Source organism: Haliotis rufescens, unplaced genomic scaffold (assembly GCF_023055435.1).
Source record: "Haliotis rufescens isolate VD_foot unplaced genomic scaffold, xgHalRufe1.0.p SCAF_1, whole genome shotgun sequence".
Lineage (NCBI taxonomy): Eukaryota > Metazoa > Mollusca > Gastropoda > Lepetellida > Haliotidae > Haliotis > Haliotis rufescens.
Window position 1 is genome coordinate 57,461,398 of NW_025963779.1, and position 14,833 is coordinate 57,476,230.

The following is a 14,833-nucleotide window of genomic DNA, read 5'->3' on the forward strand; positions in this document are numbered from 1 at the left end:
CTCCAATCCTGAACGACAGGGAAGCAGATAAAACAGATTTCTACTAATCGGCACTGATCCTTTAAAGGCTTAACAAATATGAACAACCGAATCACAAGTCAATCTGGCGCAAAGTAAAATTTAATGAAAACGATATTTGTTCTACAATAATATTAACACTACGTTTTGTTCTCTACATAAAAGAATAAATCAATCAAATCATTTCACGCGCACGTGTACATTTTGACGCAATTGGACATCTTCTGCGAAATGAGAAAATCCCTGTTTTGTAAAAATCAATTTCAGAATCAGCACAAGCAAAATGTTCACGTGCAGCCTTGCTTCTGAGAAATATATCCCAGACCCCGATCTAGAAAAATGTTGAAATAACGATAACTGAGACTCTATGAGACCATGAAAAAGTTGCCTCTCTTCCCGCTCTGTTACTTGCCTAGCGTCCCGAGCAGGGAAGAACGCGTTAGTGATCCCTCTCTCCATCCTCTCACTCTCTCCACCGCTCATCTGGGTCAGCGCCGTGCCGAGTTTAGGGATGACATATTCCCGGTAGCGCAAGGCTGAGCACAAAGCAGCACTGGGAGTAAAGCTGCATTAATACAATAACAGTTATTGAGGAACATTTACAGGGATAACAGCTACTTGAACCAGCGGCAATATGTGGCTGTGGATTTTATACTTATATTTTGGAATCGTGGCAGCGAGCGAGAATGGTAAGTTTGATTATATTCTTTGGATAGTTTGTGTGTATATTTCTGTCTATCATCGGTCAGTCTCTGGCTGCTGACAGAAGAGTTGATGGTGCCTGGTTTCCAAAAAGCGAGCACTTCCCTAGTAGTGGCCATGGGCATAAGCTTTCTTATGTCTTTGAGGCTAATATTTTTACTTTATGATCTAGAAATGATCTTTTACTAAACAAACATTTTTTTTACAATTTTTAAGCATTACAGATGCAGATGTGATTGGTTTCTTTTGAATATGTTTTCAAAAACTATAGTTAGTGTCTTTGAATAGTTCTTTTATCGATTGATGGCTTTTGATGAGCTTTTCGCGTGAAATCTACACACGATGCTCGGGATTCAAATGTAGTCATCATTTATGAGGTATACTTTCATACATCTGCCCACCTAGGAAACAGAACAAGATTTGCATAGTGCACCAAGTTGTCCCTAGTTAGGATTACACATTTAATCACTTCCTATTACCCAGTGCACGTTGCATAGAAAAGTTAGATGCGGTTACAGAACCTTGCCTAACCGCACGCAGAAGCCATGTTTATACACCACAGACAAGGAGATTCTAAAGTATACATTTATATATATGAGAAGGGCAACGGTGAGGCTAACATATGTCATACTCTTTCATCTGGAGTTCCTCGTGGGTTCAGCATCAGCAACATGCTGTGAACGTATGCGTACTTTATATAACAGTCCCCGCGAAGTTGCAGCGTCTTTGAAGGCTCAGCAGTCTTCAGACGTCTTGGAGATGTCTCATGGCCCATGGCCTATTTTGTAGCGTCGGTCTCGCCCTACTTGTCACCGGTTCCAGACAGCTTCTGTTCCGATAACAGTTTCCATGGTGTAATAAATCACCCCAGGGCACAATATGACGAAAACAAGGTTCACTATTGTTTTAGTATCGGGTAACAATGTTAAGCACTGTTACTAGGTTGCCTACATACGTACAGTGAAATACAAAGGCATGTTCAAACCTTTATTCCCTGGGTGTATTGACGTGTCTCTTATACCAAGACGAGAGATGTATATATTTTTTTAGAAATGGGTAAAAACGTTTATGTCCCAGCGTTGTATGGGGTCGCGGCGAAATGGGGGTCATAATCAGAGGAATGACTTGTATCCGAGAACTTTGACTCGCTGTTTGCTCTCATAATGGGGGACATATGGCCTTACTTTGAGGATATCCGATCAATGGAAGGGCGATACCGGTGACGTCTGTATGCTTCATGCTGTTATCTACGTTACACGTGCGCGACGGCGACGCCATGGGTGAAAGTGAGGTCGTTCTCTCTTGATGGCGGATTAGCTTTGACGTATCCTTTCCTCTAACATTTCCAATGTCGTGTTCCTTCAATGTCAATATTGGTTATGCCGGAAACTAGTTATCGGCGTTAAATTGTTAAGCGTTAGTAAGCTGTTAACTCGTTCAACAATTGGTTCGCGCAAAGTGTATGCACTGTTCATGTAAGTTAGACGCGAGTCAAATGTACGTTGTTTGTTTTATGAGTAATGGTGACGCAATAGACTTTCAGGTGAATACATGTTAGTACTCGTGAATAGGGATCTCGCTGTCTGGGTTGCGTCCCTTAGCCTTGCCAGGAACCGCTTAGCGGTGTTGCGAATCCGTTTGTAGCACTATACCAATACTCTTTGTACCAACAATGTGGTAAACGCTTCAGATATTCTTCAAAGTGCCCCCACTCCATGAAGCCGGAATAAACCAGATGATAACAGAAATATCGGTTCAAAATGGTCTTTTATATTAGGCATCTATCATTTAATATGCTATATATGACGGAGGTTGGTTGGGGGGGGGGGGGATTATTTCCTGTTATCTCTTCTTGACATACGACCGGCTCCGTGGTCTAGTAGAAGCGGAGAGCGGAAGGTCCGGGGTTCAATACCCGGTCGCGTCATACCAAAAGACGCCAAAAGATTGTACTTGTTGTTACCCTGCCTGCAGCTCGGCATTTAGGGGTAAAACAAGGACCGATCGGCTTGGAGTTAGTATATTATGTCTGAGTGGGGTATTCATATTAAACTGCAGCATGGTATCTCAGTGGGCTAGCACTATAAATAAATGCATCCTCGTCGCTATATGATATCGCAATTGAGCAATTATCTTGGACGCGACGTTATACCCCGTTTCACCTCACCTCACCTCTTCTTGACAAACAATTTTTTTCTCTGAAGGGGGAGTCAAATTATTTTTTTTCACACATAACTAATGATTGTTTCACCCCTCTAGAATGTCAAATGGTCGCCCCATAAGTCATGGCGGTTATGAAACATTTTTAACGGTCTCGTTTTCCTTGCACATCACTTCTCGCAAGACAATGTATGAATGCCCAGTAGGGCAATAATTCCCCTAAGTGTATAGTTAGTGTTTCTGATGAGTGATACGCCACGTGTAGGTACTCTCACAGACGAGTTCGGGGTTATATGATCTGAATAGGAGGATCCGAACAATAGCAATTTGGTTGAAGAATGTTTTGTGAAGATGGCACGTAATGATAAAAACGTGGGAGAGTTTGTCTTTAGCGTTTTGTTTCCAGTTTAAAGACTGCGTGTGAGCAAGCCTCACATACATTTGAGGTTATTTTGAAACATCTATAAGACCTCGAACAAGAATAGCTTAAATATTCGTTCTGTTGAGACTAGCTTCCACGGGCTGGTTCATGCAGTGCCAAGTGAGGAAAGACTTGCTATACGTCTCGTTCCATTAAATTTAGACAGCCAAACAAATGTCTTTAATTGTCGAAATCGTCGAAACATTAAATGACCTTTTGAGACATGCATTCTTTTCTCATAAAGGAGAAGAGAAAACATGTCTTTGGAAACACAAGACAATGGGACAACACTTTGTATTATATAGTCATGAGTACTGGAACTGTTTTCTTTCAGAAACTAACAACCCATCCCACCCCCTTAATATCAAATTGAAGGTCCCGGATTAATATTTGTCATGAGAATTTTCGATTTTTAATTTGGTAAACATTCCAAAAGTTAAAAATTGTCCAACCAGCCAAGCCTATGAGCTGTAAACGTTTTGTAACTGGGGATAGTTAGCCACTTACAACCATAGATGGAACATTTTGCAAGAAATTATCTGTAATCATGTAATATGCCTACTCGATAGTCACTTCGCCTTCCATCCTACATAAGTTATATCCCCAAACACTGGATATGTACAGACAAAGATATCTGAATTTTAAATAAACTTCCCCATCAAGGCTTGTCTGTGTTTCACTGTCAACAGCTGTCTACAGCCATGGATGATTGATAGTGACACATAGTTTGCGGAAGGATACATTATCAGGGAGTTGATCGGTTCTCGACTTCTTGTTTGTCGCTAACCTAAACACAACCGCCATCTTGGATTTATCAGCCGTCGCGGATATTCAACTATCAAATGAAATCTGGCGCCCTTTGTTCAGCCGTGGCATATCTGGCCACAGTTGTTCGCATTATAATTTCACAAAATGTTATTTATCCCCTGCTGTGTATACGATTTACGACGCCCTGTTGATATAGCGACAAAGGCCACGACAGCGTGCATCTCGACGCGCTTCGCTGCACGTGCTGTGACGTTATCATTCTAATTATGATAATTGATCTGCCGACATTTAAATCCCGTTATTTGATTACCATTGTGACTTCCAATCGACGTAACTGTATTTTCTTCGTCGGGTTATTTTTACAGTTTCCACATGTTGGTATTAAATCACAGCTGCTCAAAATCCCCGATAATCATGGATTTGATTTTTTACGGCTACTGGTTTTATAACAGTAATCAGCGTAAATCACAGTCGAATGATTCATCCCGAGGACTTCGCCTCGTGCAACGTTTTGACAACTACTGCAGCCAGACAAAGGATGAAGTATAGTCGTTATTAACGCATTCGGGTTGCCACTCGGCCACTTCACTTGTCATCAAGGCCTAACTTTAAATGACAAAGTTGTAAGTAATTGTTTCTGAATCTATCTTTAGCTTTTGTTCTTTCGGTGTGGTTTCATCAGTTGTTTGGTGACGGTTTGAGAAGCCACAGTGATGCTTGTCATGGCACCTATGTATTATTTACGTTATTGTAGCAATATCCTATATAACTTTCAAACTACCACTCAAAGTAGACCTTGTGTCTTAGCTTTCCGGGTATTATATGTACTCGCAAACGGTTAATTCAACTAATACGAAGGTTCCAAGCGCCGTAAAGGATAAATATGTTAATATTCCATTCTTGTTCCGTATCTCACACCCATAGAGGGACCATTACCATTGACCAGTTCTCGTGGAGAGGCGAGGGTAGTTCAGTGGATATTGCTAATACTGGTTCGATTCCCAAAACCAATTCTTTTTTACCCTCGACCTGATCTTGCTTCCATAATTGCTTGAGGAGGTTTAACTGAATATTATTATATTAATTATCATGTATCAATACCAATATTACAATACACTACTGATATTTTCCCCGATCTGTGTTAGAGACGTATGTTTCTAAGAATTCAGATGTATGATGTCTATACATAAACATGTACATACATTACGCTATGTATGGTCTTTATGTATTAAAGTTTATGTACGTATGCATATGCATTAGTGTTTATGTTTACACTTATATATAGGGCCTCAGTAAACCGCTTACTTCCAATGTATCGCCCATGGCGCCTGCTTGGGTTAAAAGTTCTACAGTGCCAAAGGCTACTCAGACTCTACAAGCCAAACAATCAATGGTCTTGCTATGCGAGCCGTACAACACACCGCTCTGGCCTTACACCACCCCGTGAGCAGTAATTCAGGCAGTGCATATTTACATAAGCAAATAAGTTACCAGATACCAACTGATGCGTCTTATATCATTGGCTGTCTGGTAACAAGATAACCGAACTTCAACTTTGCCAGATGACATTGGGCCTACACTGCATCGGCCATTCTGACAAAATGTAGTGCCAGAGACCATATATCGGTATATGGTCTCTGGTAGTGCATATGGATATATACTCAGTTAGTCTTCCAGACCCTAGAGAATAAATTAAAAAAGGAGACCAACTCAAGTCTAGAATGATTTGGCAAATCTAACATTGATCTTGGCTCCATTTGGATTTTAGTTGTTATTTTGTAGATATATTTTTTAAATAAAATAACTTTATTTCAATGACTTAATGTTAGGCTAATATACAACCTGGTATATTGCCATATCGGTCTCTAGAAAAAGGGTTTTGTTAAAGAAATATACTCATGCAAGCAAAAAAACGGAACATATAAAAAGAGAGGTACTGTTTTACGTGACATTCATACACTATTTCCGAACATTTCATTTATGTATGCTGACATTAAGATATTCCTTTACTTTTACCCATATCAGTATATAATGCGGAAATGAGGGCTGACTGGAGTTTTAAGTTCCTGCAACTGGCACAGATTAATGTAACACCTCATTAGCGACATGTTTTAGGTATCATCTCACTGCAGATTCCTCCCCTGGGTTACCACTCGCCTCCCCCACCCAGCATCCCCCACTCACCCAGCCTCCCTCCCAACCGCTCCCCACAGCATCCAATATCCCCCACCCCTGCCGCGATACTGAGGTTAGAGTCATTACCTCACTCGTTAAGTTCTCATTTTACCCAACTGTACTAGACGCCCAATATAATCTATGCCTTCACGTTAACGTTCAATTACTGCAATTGTATTGCCGCATGACATTGACTTACCTGTAGGAACCAAGCTGACATGCTTTCTTCTATGTCCCTTTGCTGATCTGTTTCGATATTTATATTGTCACTGTGACTTGTGTTGATACACCTATGTATAATTAAACTTTCATGTACGTCTCTATTCAAGTATAGTATTTTTTTGGCTTCCTGTTCTTTAAAAGTAGCCATCTAGCGCTCTTCTCAAGTGCTGCTTAATACAACAGCAATGCTTACATTATTGTGATATGTTAGAGTCAGAAGTGTCCAAACTGCCCAAACGAGAATTCCATGGACATGAATGATGTATTTTGGTCACGTGTTACCTTTGGTCTTCCAGACTTTAAGTACTGATCGATGGTTTCTTTTAGCAAGGAACGTCTGTGGTTATCATTTGGATGACAGTGGAACCCCCTTGGCTTATCCCTACCGCTGCTATGATCTGCTGAATTCCAGACTGATCCTTGGTTGGCAGCACCATGCCCTGTTCTTGGGTTTCATCAAAGCGGTAAACGTGTAGGTCCCGCCTGGGCTTTCCTCCGTAAATACTGTTCAAAGAGGCGTTAAACCCAACGTACTGTTAGGAGAGTAGTTCTATATACCAAGAGCATTACCCTAGGATAGGCTAACATTTGGTCTCTAAAATGAAAATAGTTTACGATTTTAGGTTAAATTGCCTTTTCATGTATCATACAAAGGAAGACAGCTTGCCAAAGTTTTGCCAGCTTGCTTGAGTTTTCACATATATATATTTCCGGGCCTCTACATGACACTAAATCCTAACGATGTTACAAAAACGGTACCGTCCGGATAAAAGAGAATTTACTTACAACATTTCTCCAGCCTCGATATGGTTCCGTGTTCTGGTTAGAGACCACAAATTGAAATCATCCTAAATTCATTTGTTATTTCACGGAAGACAGTTGAGATAAGTCATACACACACACTTGTTAATGTCGCTATTGTCTCTTCAAGGACCGGCATCATGATTCTATCAAAACCCCATTAGCACCAGAACGATAGCAAATGATGTACGACCTTTGTCCGTTCCTATGTGTCAGAAGTCATAATGACAAGAGAGAACGGAAAATAATTGTCGCCTTGATGTATTGCCATTCAAAGAGTCTGTGATTATGATTGTATTATATTGGTATGATCTTGTAAGCCATGGATTTGGGAGTCGAGCACCATGTCCCGGGGCTGTTTACCTGAAAGCTCTGGCGTCCGGTAATGTTGATATCATATCCTGGTGTTCACGGATGGCAAAGGATGAGGGATCAAGACTTTATGATAACCTCAAACCAGATATGGAGTCTCATGTTTTCAGAGCCAGATTTCCCTTCGAGGACGCAAGATGTACGCCATAATAAACACATCGGCAGGCTGTTGGTGCTTAGAACATTGCGTCAGTGTTATACACCTGTGTTGGTCGGATGTGGAAGGAGGGTGTTGTTGAGGATGTTCATATATAGCTAGACATCCTCCTCACTGGAACCCCCCCCCCCCCCCCCCCCCTTCCCCAACTCCCTCCACACCCCTCAAGTTGCATCTTGGGAGTGTTTAACATGGTGTAAGACATGGGTGGTCGGATAACTTGTTAATCTAGATCAATCTCACTCGAGCCAGCTGAGGCCATCTGCGAGGCGCAATGCTATAACGCGTCATTCACACATTTATGAAACTTTTGAAACAGGTTTATGTGAAATTGTTTTCATAATGTCACCAGTCTCGTTACAACACACACCGACGTGTGTACCACACTCCATTGTCTCCATTTGGTGACGAGTTAATTGACACAATTGCGCCTTATGTTGACTGAAGGAAAATTACTGTCGCCATTAATTGTCAGTGTAAATATCACTCGTTACTTCGTTGAAGTATTGAACACTTTCGCCGTGTTGTTGTCGTAAATGTGTCAATGTGACCCTCCAATGTGACAATACAATATGTTGTATATCTTCATTGCGAAAATTCGTCACCATACGCCCCTTTCCGTCACCTGAAAGAAGACTCGTCCCTCTATCGTTGAATGTTATGTGCGAAGTTACGACAAACCAATCAGAATGCGCGCATAACTTCAAGTGCTTCGGTGAAAGAATCCCTAAGGAATAAGTTTTTTATCTTACACACGTCTTGCATTCAAATAATTACCCTAGACACGTTTATGAAATGTGTTTTAAATAAAATCTGGAATATATATGACAAGGGGGGAAAATACGTGAATCATTACGCAACGAGTTGCAATTTCGTGGCTGTATCGTAATCCATCCGTAGTTAATTCTTATGTTCCGTGACAGCTTCGTAATCGATTCTTTTGCATTCTTGACTATTCTTGGCGATACGTGGCTGCCACAATGTCTTGTCCTCAAACCGAAAAAACACCCCGAAACAGCCAAGAATGTCCCGAGTCAACTACGATTCATGTAAGAATTAAGTAAGAACAACATGATTCCCCAAGTACCAGGACAAGAGGAACACGTGCTCTCCGTTGAACCTCCATGGTGGAAATGATGGGTTGGCCACCCTTTCGGGACCCAAGAAAAGTACCGATTTTCGCTAACTACTAAATATGTCGTGTTAGTCGTATCTTATTAGTTGCGATTGTCCTAAATTTGTACATGCATTCGGCATATTCGTAACTTAGTCGTAGGTGATTCTTACAAGTCGTGCATGATCCGTACATGAATCTTGTAATCCGTACATGTTTCTGAACCCATTCCGGGAATTCTTCATATTGTTCAACCCGATTTGCATGAGTTTTCGTAACTCCGTCTTACGTTTGACGTAACTGCTTCGTACCTTTTACCGATTCTCCACGAAAGTTGCATTATTGGCCGAATCAACATGAATATCGAAAGTTTCCGATTCGGGGTGATTCGGGATATTCGTGGTCGTAGTGAAAGGGGGACATAACACGAGTTGTCACGAATGCAATGAATGCATTGCAAAGTGAGGAAACAGCATACTTAGATCCCTTTAAGTACTTTAAGTTTTATCACCACAGACCAAAGATAATAATAGGTTTTTTTATCGTAAATGTGCCAGAGGTTAGTCTCTTTTACGCCAAATTGAAAGTCTCCAGTTATATCACGGTGTGGCAGCTTAATGTGGGAGTAAAGCCCATGGGCCCTAGACGTTTACCACCCTAAATCACGGGTATGGCAAATCATGGATGATGGTGAATCACAGCGGATCACATCAGCGACAGGGATGAGGCCGAGGACACACCCAAGCAAGCACCATCAGTATTGATTCTGTTTGGAAGTACGCCGGCCTTTAGTCTGTCATACAGACCCTGAAACAAATATATCCAATACAGCCCATGCAAGTCTATAATGTTTGGCAAGTCTAGATTACTGCAGTAACGGGTCTGAAAATGAAGAAATCTCTGGGCTCCTTTTTATTATATTTTATAACTGTAATTTAACAACTTTCTTTCTGTAAAATATGTTCATTTCAGAGACTAGATGTTAGTCTAGCCGACCTTGTCAAATGTACCTGAAATTGGTATCCGGCGTTACAGAGGCAGCTGAGGCTGCATCCGGGGATGCCAACTCGGTAACTGACTTGTGTGTCCTCGTTCCAAGACGGCCTAGGTTGACGCTCTTTATCATGCATGTTCCAGGCCTGTTCACACATTATCGACCATGCTATAAATGCCAATGGCTACCAAATTCTTTTCATGAAACCTTGCCGTGTTTCTTCATTTAATTTGAATATTTTATATAGAAATGACATTCAATGTCACGTATATGGCATCTATTGTTGTACAATATATGGTTAATGGTATGGGTGTGTTCATGAAAAGAATACTTAGTTAATCCTTCTGACAAGAATGGAAAAAAATGTTAATGATCACAAATAGCACACGAAGGGTCTACTCTTAATTACTGACAGAGGTGCAAGGGTCATTCTTGCTTCACTGGTTATCGAAAAAAATGTTCGTCCAAAATTGGTATACTACTGTCAAACTAACTATTTGTATAGGTACCAAGAGGTACAAAGTGCCCCCTGTTTGTCTCAAGAACTGACTCAAATCGTGAAGGTCAGGTTCTGTGACTTGGTTCCATCTTACCCGGTGACGTTGATCTTTGCTCATGATTTCAATCACTGGATTGCAATGTTAGACTCGTTTATGTACATACCGTCGTGGCAAAACTGAAGATCTGCTCACGTTTAACAATATTCACTCACCTTCTCGAGTGTACTATATATACTCAGTTTCCAACGACGAACCCCAATTTGTTTCAGGCGAAAAAAAACTATTAAAAAAACTGCCCCCTAGAAGCATGTTTCCAGTAGCCCCACGAGAAGACTTGACACAGTTCCCAGTGCACGTGTATCAGGGGAAGTCAGTCTTGTAGAGTGTCATGTTACTGTAACGGCTTTCCCATCCATACACACATTATTTCTGACGTCATGAGTTTCATCAGCTGTGTTCTCAGCATCCAAAATGTAACTGTATCTGTTGCTTCTGAGATGTCATGACGACAGCAAGGGTGCAGACCGATTGCATCTCACAGACAAATGAGCAAATAAAATAAACGAGAGTACGAACTTATGGTTTTGCGGACAAAGAACATGAAAAAAACCGTTCCTTTTAGTTACGCCTTTCAGTGCATAATGTCATTCTGAGTCTCCAAGGTCGCAATTATTGGCTCTGTGTGGATTGACGAGAAAGGCATTCCTCTAGCGACAAGTAGAGGTGAATGAGGTTGGCTAACACAAGAACATAGAATTCAAACGTTGTTCAATGGGTAATGAATACTGCCCACTTGGTTCCGACACTGTTTGAAAATGTGCGGCGTTCGCTCCTGTGTTATCAAAGGCCATGGTGGTCTCTGGTATTGCCTGCTCAAAGAGGAAGCAGGTTCTACCATCAAATTAATTCCACTGCCGAACAGTTAAATGATGGGGAGATGGGGGTTGGGGTGGTGATTTGCCTAATTCCATTAATATGTCGTTAACCTTGTACCAGGTGTAAGTTGATATTGAAACAGTGTTTTGCAGCAACAGGAACGCGGGATGATAGATCCTAAAAAAATCAATTAATAGTTATTGTTTTCTTTGTCAATTGAATTAATATTTAGTTCCCGGGAAACAATTAATCCCTAGCAAAGCAAGAATTCCAAAATATAATATTTTGACCCTAAAAAAATAGTCTACATCTCTGTTAAATATAGCCGAGGTCGCGTCATTTTCTAGTATCTTCTGGGATCGAATCCCTGATTGTTATCCTTGGTTTGTCAGCACCACACCTATACGATTGACACTCAACTAAGAGGTAAATGTGTACCTCTGTGTGCTTCATCGTCGCGACCTCATCTCAAAGTGGCGTATACCCAAATGGCCAAACCCAACTCAAGATCAAACAACTCTCCACACGTTTTCACATTGCAGAGCAACTTTTAGACCAACTCCATATAAATTGAAAAGGAGCCCCTCTGAGATGGGAGATTGAGATCCTGTGGAAAATCTAGACTTGCTGCATTTGGGGCTACAGCATAACTGTTTGACTATGAAAACATTTCTTCAACATTGAGAATGTTTTCATAGTCCAACTGTTGTGCTGTAGCCCCAAATGCAGCAAGTCTAGATTTTCCACAGGATCTCAATCTCCCATCTCAGAGGGGCTCCTTTTCAATTTGTATGGAGTTAGTCTAATATATATATATATATATATATATATATATATATATATATATATATATATATATATATATATATATACACATACATGGCATATATATATATATATATACACACACACACAAACACACACACAGAGAGAGAGAGAGAGAGAGAGAGAGAGAGAGAGGACTAATGTAGTTCAGGGACTGAGAGACGGACTAAGCTCTTTCAATGCTGACCACTACATTTTATGACCCATAGGCCCCATGCAAGGTCATCCAGATGGCCACTATCGAGGGATGATCTATTGATTAACATTTACACAGTAAAAGCGATGTTTATGCATCGGTTAACTAAATGTTTATCAGTTAAATTATGTGTTTATTTATTACAACCAGAACAGAGCACATGGGAACCTTTTAAGGAGTCATGGCATCGATCAATGTCGATGTTAAACACATTTGGACTACCACAATCCAATTAGCCACCATCCTGGAATTATACAGTAATTTTTCCCACACATGTTACACAACTTGCCAATATTACTTACTGATAGAAAGGAAAATAAGGTCATCTAGAAGGAGTGAGTGAGTATGGTTTTACGCCGCTTTCAGCAATATTCAGCAATATCAAGGTGGGGCCTAACACATTGTACCCATGTCGGGATTCGAACGCGGGTCTTTGGCGTGACGAGCGAACGCTTTGACCACTAGGCTACCCGGCCGCCCCTAGTTATAACAAAAAGTTATAAACATTGATATACACAATGGAATACCAATATTATTAAGGTCTAGAGAGGAGATGCAAATTTTCTTTGCATGAACATTTTATAAATGAAATATGAGATAATATTTGCAGAGGGCGCTGGTGGAGTTGGTAGTATAGACCACCAGCCACCAATGAGAGGCGCTCTCAATGTGCCGTAAGTTACACTCACGAGAAACTGTGACGAATGCAATTCGTGCCGATCGTTTTGTTGGCTTCATTGTGTAATTATGCATATTAGGTAAAATTAGCGTAATTACATTCACTCACAGGCTTACTTACTACCCGGGAGGATGAGATGGTAATCATGACTGCCAACCTTCTAGCACCCCCAGGGGGCACGGGTGGCCCAGTCGTCTAAGGCGCCGCGATTCGCTGTGCAGAGTTGCGTCCCTTGGGCACGCCAGAAACCTATGATTGTGGGTTCGAATCCCGGTTCGCCCCGATTATGTTTCTAGGTTTGTCAGCACCATACCCGTGCTCGTGGGTTTCACCGAAGTGGTAAACGTCTGAGACCTGCATCACTTCGGGCTTTCCTCCCACATTAAGCTGACACGCCGCGATATAACTGGAATACTGTTAAAAGCGGCGTTAAACCCAACTCACTCACTCACTCACTCTAGCACCCCCAACACTGCAGCCTTCTACATGTATTACCCAGATTGTCAGAAGGGTTGTATTCCTGGTAGCAAACACGGGTACCCCCCAATGTCAGTCAACAGATCGCGAGGAACCAAAACCTAAGGCACCGAGAACAATGGGGAGTCGGACCACTTAGGATGCAAGCGTGACATTTCGTAAGCGAGGTCCGCATATTTGCCTTTTTCCCTGCATCTTGTCAATCACATTAGTGTCAAAAGGGACACAGTATTCAATGACAAATATGATTTCATTGGATTTATCAAAAAGGAAAAGATCAGGTTGGTTGTCCTGGATAGGTCTGAGGCTGTATACGGGCCTATTCCAAAGAATTGTATATTTATCATATTCCATGGCGCCCTCTACATATTCTGGGTCGTATCATGGATGGACATCTGTGTCAAAACCACAAGCATGGCGATCGAGCCAATCCACCATGTCGCTGAAGACACTGTGTTTGTTCCAAAGCTCGGTTCCACTGACAATGTGTTTGACAGTCTCATTAAATTCATTGCATAATCTACGTTTCATATTTACACTTTGATGCAAAATCACACATTATTAGTATGATGATGATGATTTATTATTATTATTATCATCATCATTTTTGTTGTTGTTGTTGTTATTCAGGCGGGCTAGGGGACTCAGATTAGTTGCTGGTCCGTCTGAAATATTACTCAGGAATAACGGTCAGGCATATATTTTGAACACAGCTGCGATCACTTCCGGTTTACATTTATGAACAGCGTTTATTCATGTACGTTTATGAGTATATTTAGATTTGTTAATTCACTACTTCTGTTATCCAAACACATCCGACCGCAAAGTATAGCGACTCCTACACATGCCCCTAGGTTCACACATCAACACTGGGTTGACCTTTGCCTTGTATTTATGACACGAAGACGTGGGTGGTGATCCATCACGTTATTGACCACGGGATGTTTGATGGGCAGGGATGAAGAGCAAGTGCAAGAGGACACGTGCCAGGTTGATCTAAACAAAGCTGGAAATGTGGATTCTGTTGTGGCGAGCGGGATAAACATGTCAGATGGCATATTACGAGATTGAGTCAGTCAGGATGATGGCGTCTACCGCGAGAGGGATACGCTTTAAATGACAGTTTAGGAAGGGGACGCTAGGATGTCAGATGGCAACATATGATACTGTTAGTCAGACGTTGATGGTGACGATCGCGAATACGTACGCTAAATATGTCAGATGACGCCAGGGAAGATAGAGTCAGACGTTGTTGGTGACGGTCGCGAGAACGCTTAATGTGTCAGATGACACCAGGGAAGATAGAGTCAGACGTTGATGGTGACGGTCGCGAGAACGCTTAATGTGTCAGATGACACCAGGGAAGATAGAGTCAG

The 14,833-nt window shown here is 41.4% G+C and overlaps 1 protein-coding gene across 1 annotated transcript in view; it reads left to right on the top strand.

The window, feature by feature from the left end:
* The first annotated feature begins 454 nt into the window (after nucleotides 1-454).
* The window catches only part of LOC124131501 (hemicentin-2-like), an 87,101-nt gene continuing 72,722 nt past the window's right edge, over nucleotides 455-14,833 (top strand). Inside the window, exon 1 of the mRNA XM_048398436.1 lies at nucleotides 455-707. Coding sequence (XP_048254393.1) covers nucleotides 653-707 — 55 coding nt within the window. The 5' untranslated portion in view covers nucleotides 455-652. The remainder of the gene's footprint in view (nucleotides 708-14,833) is intronic.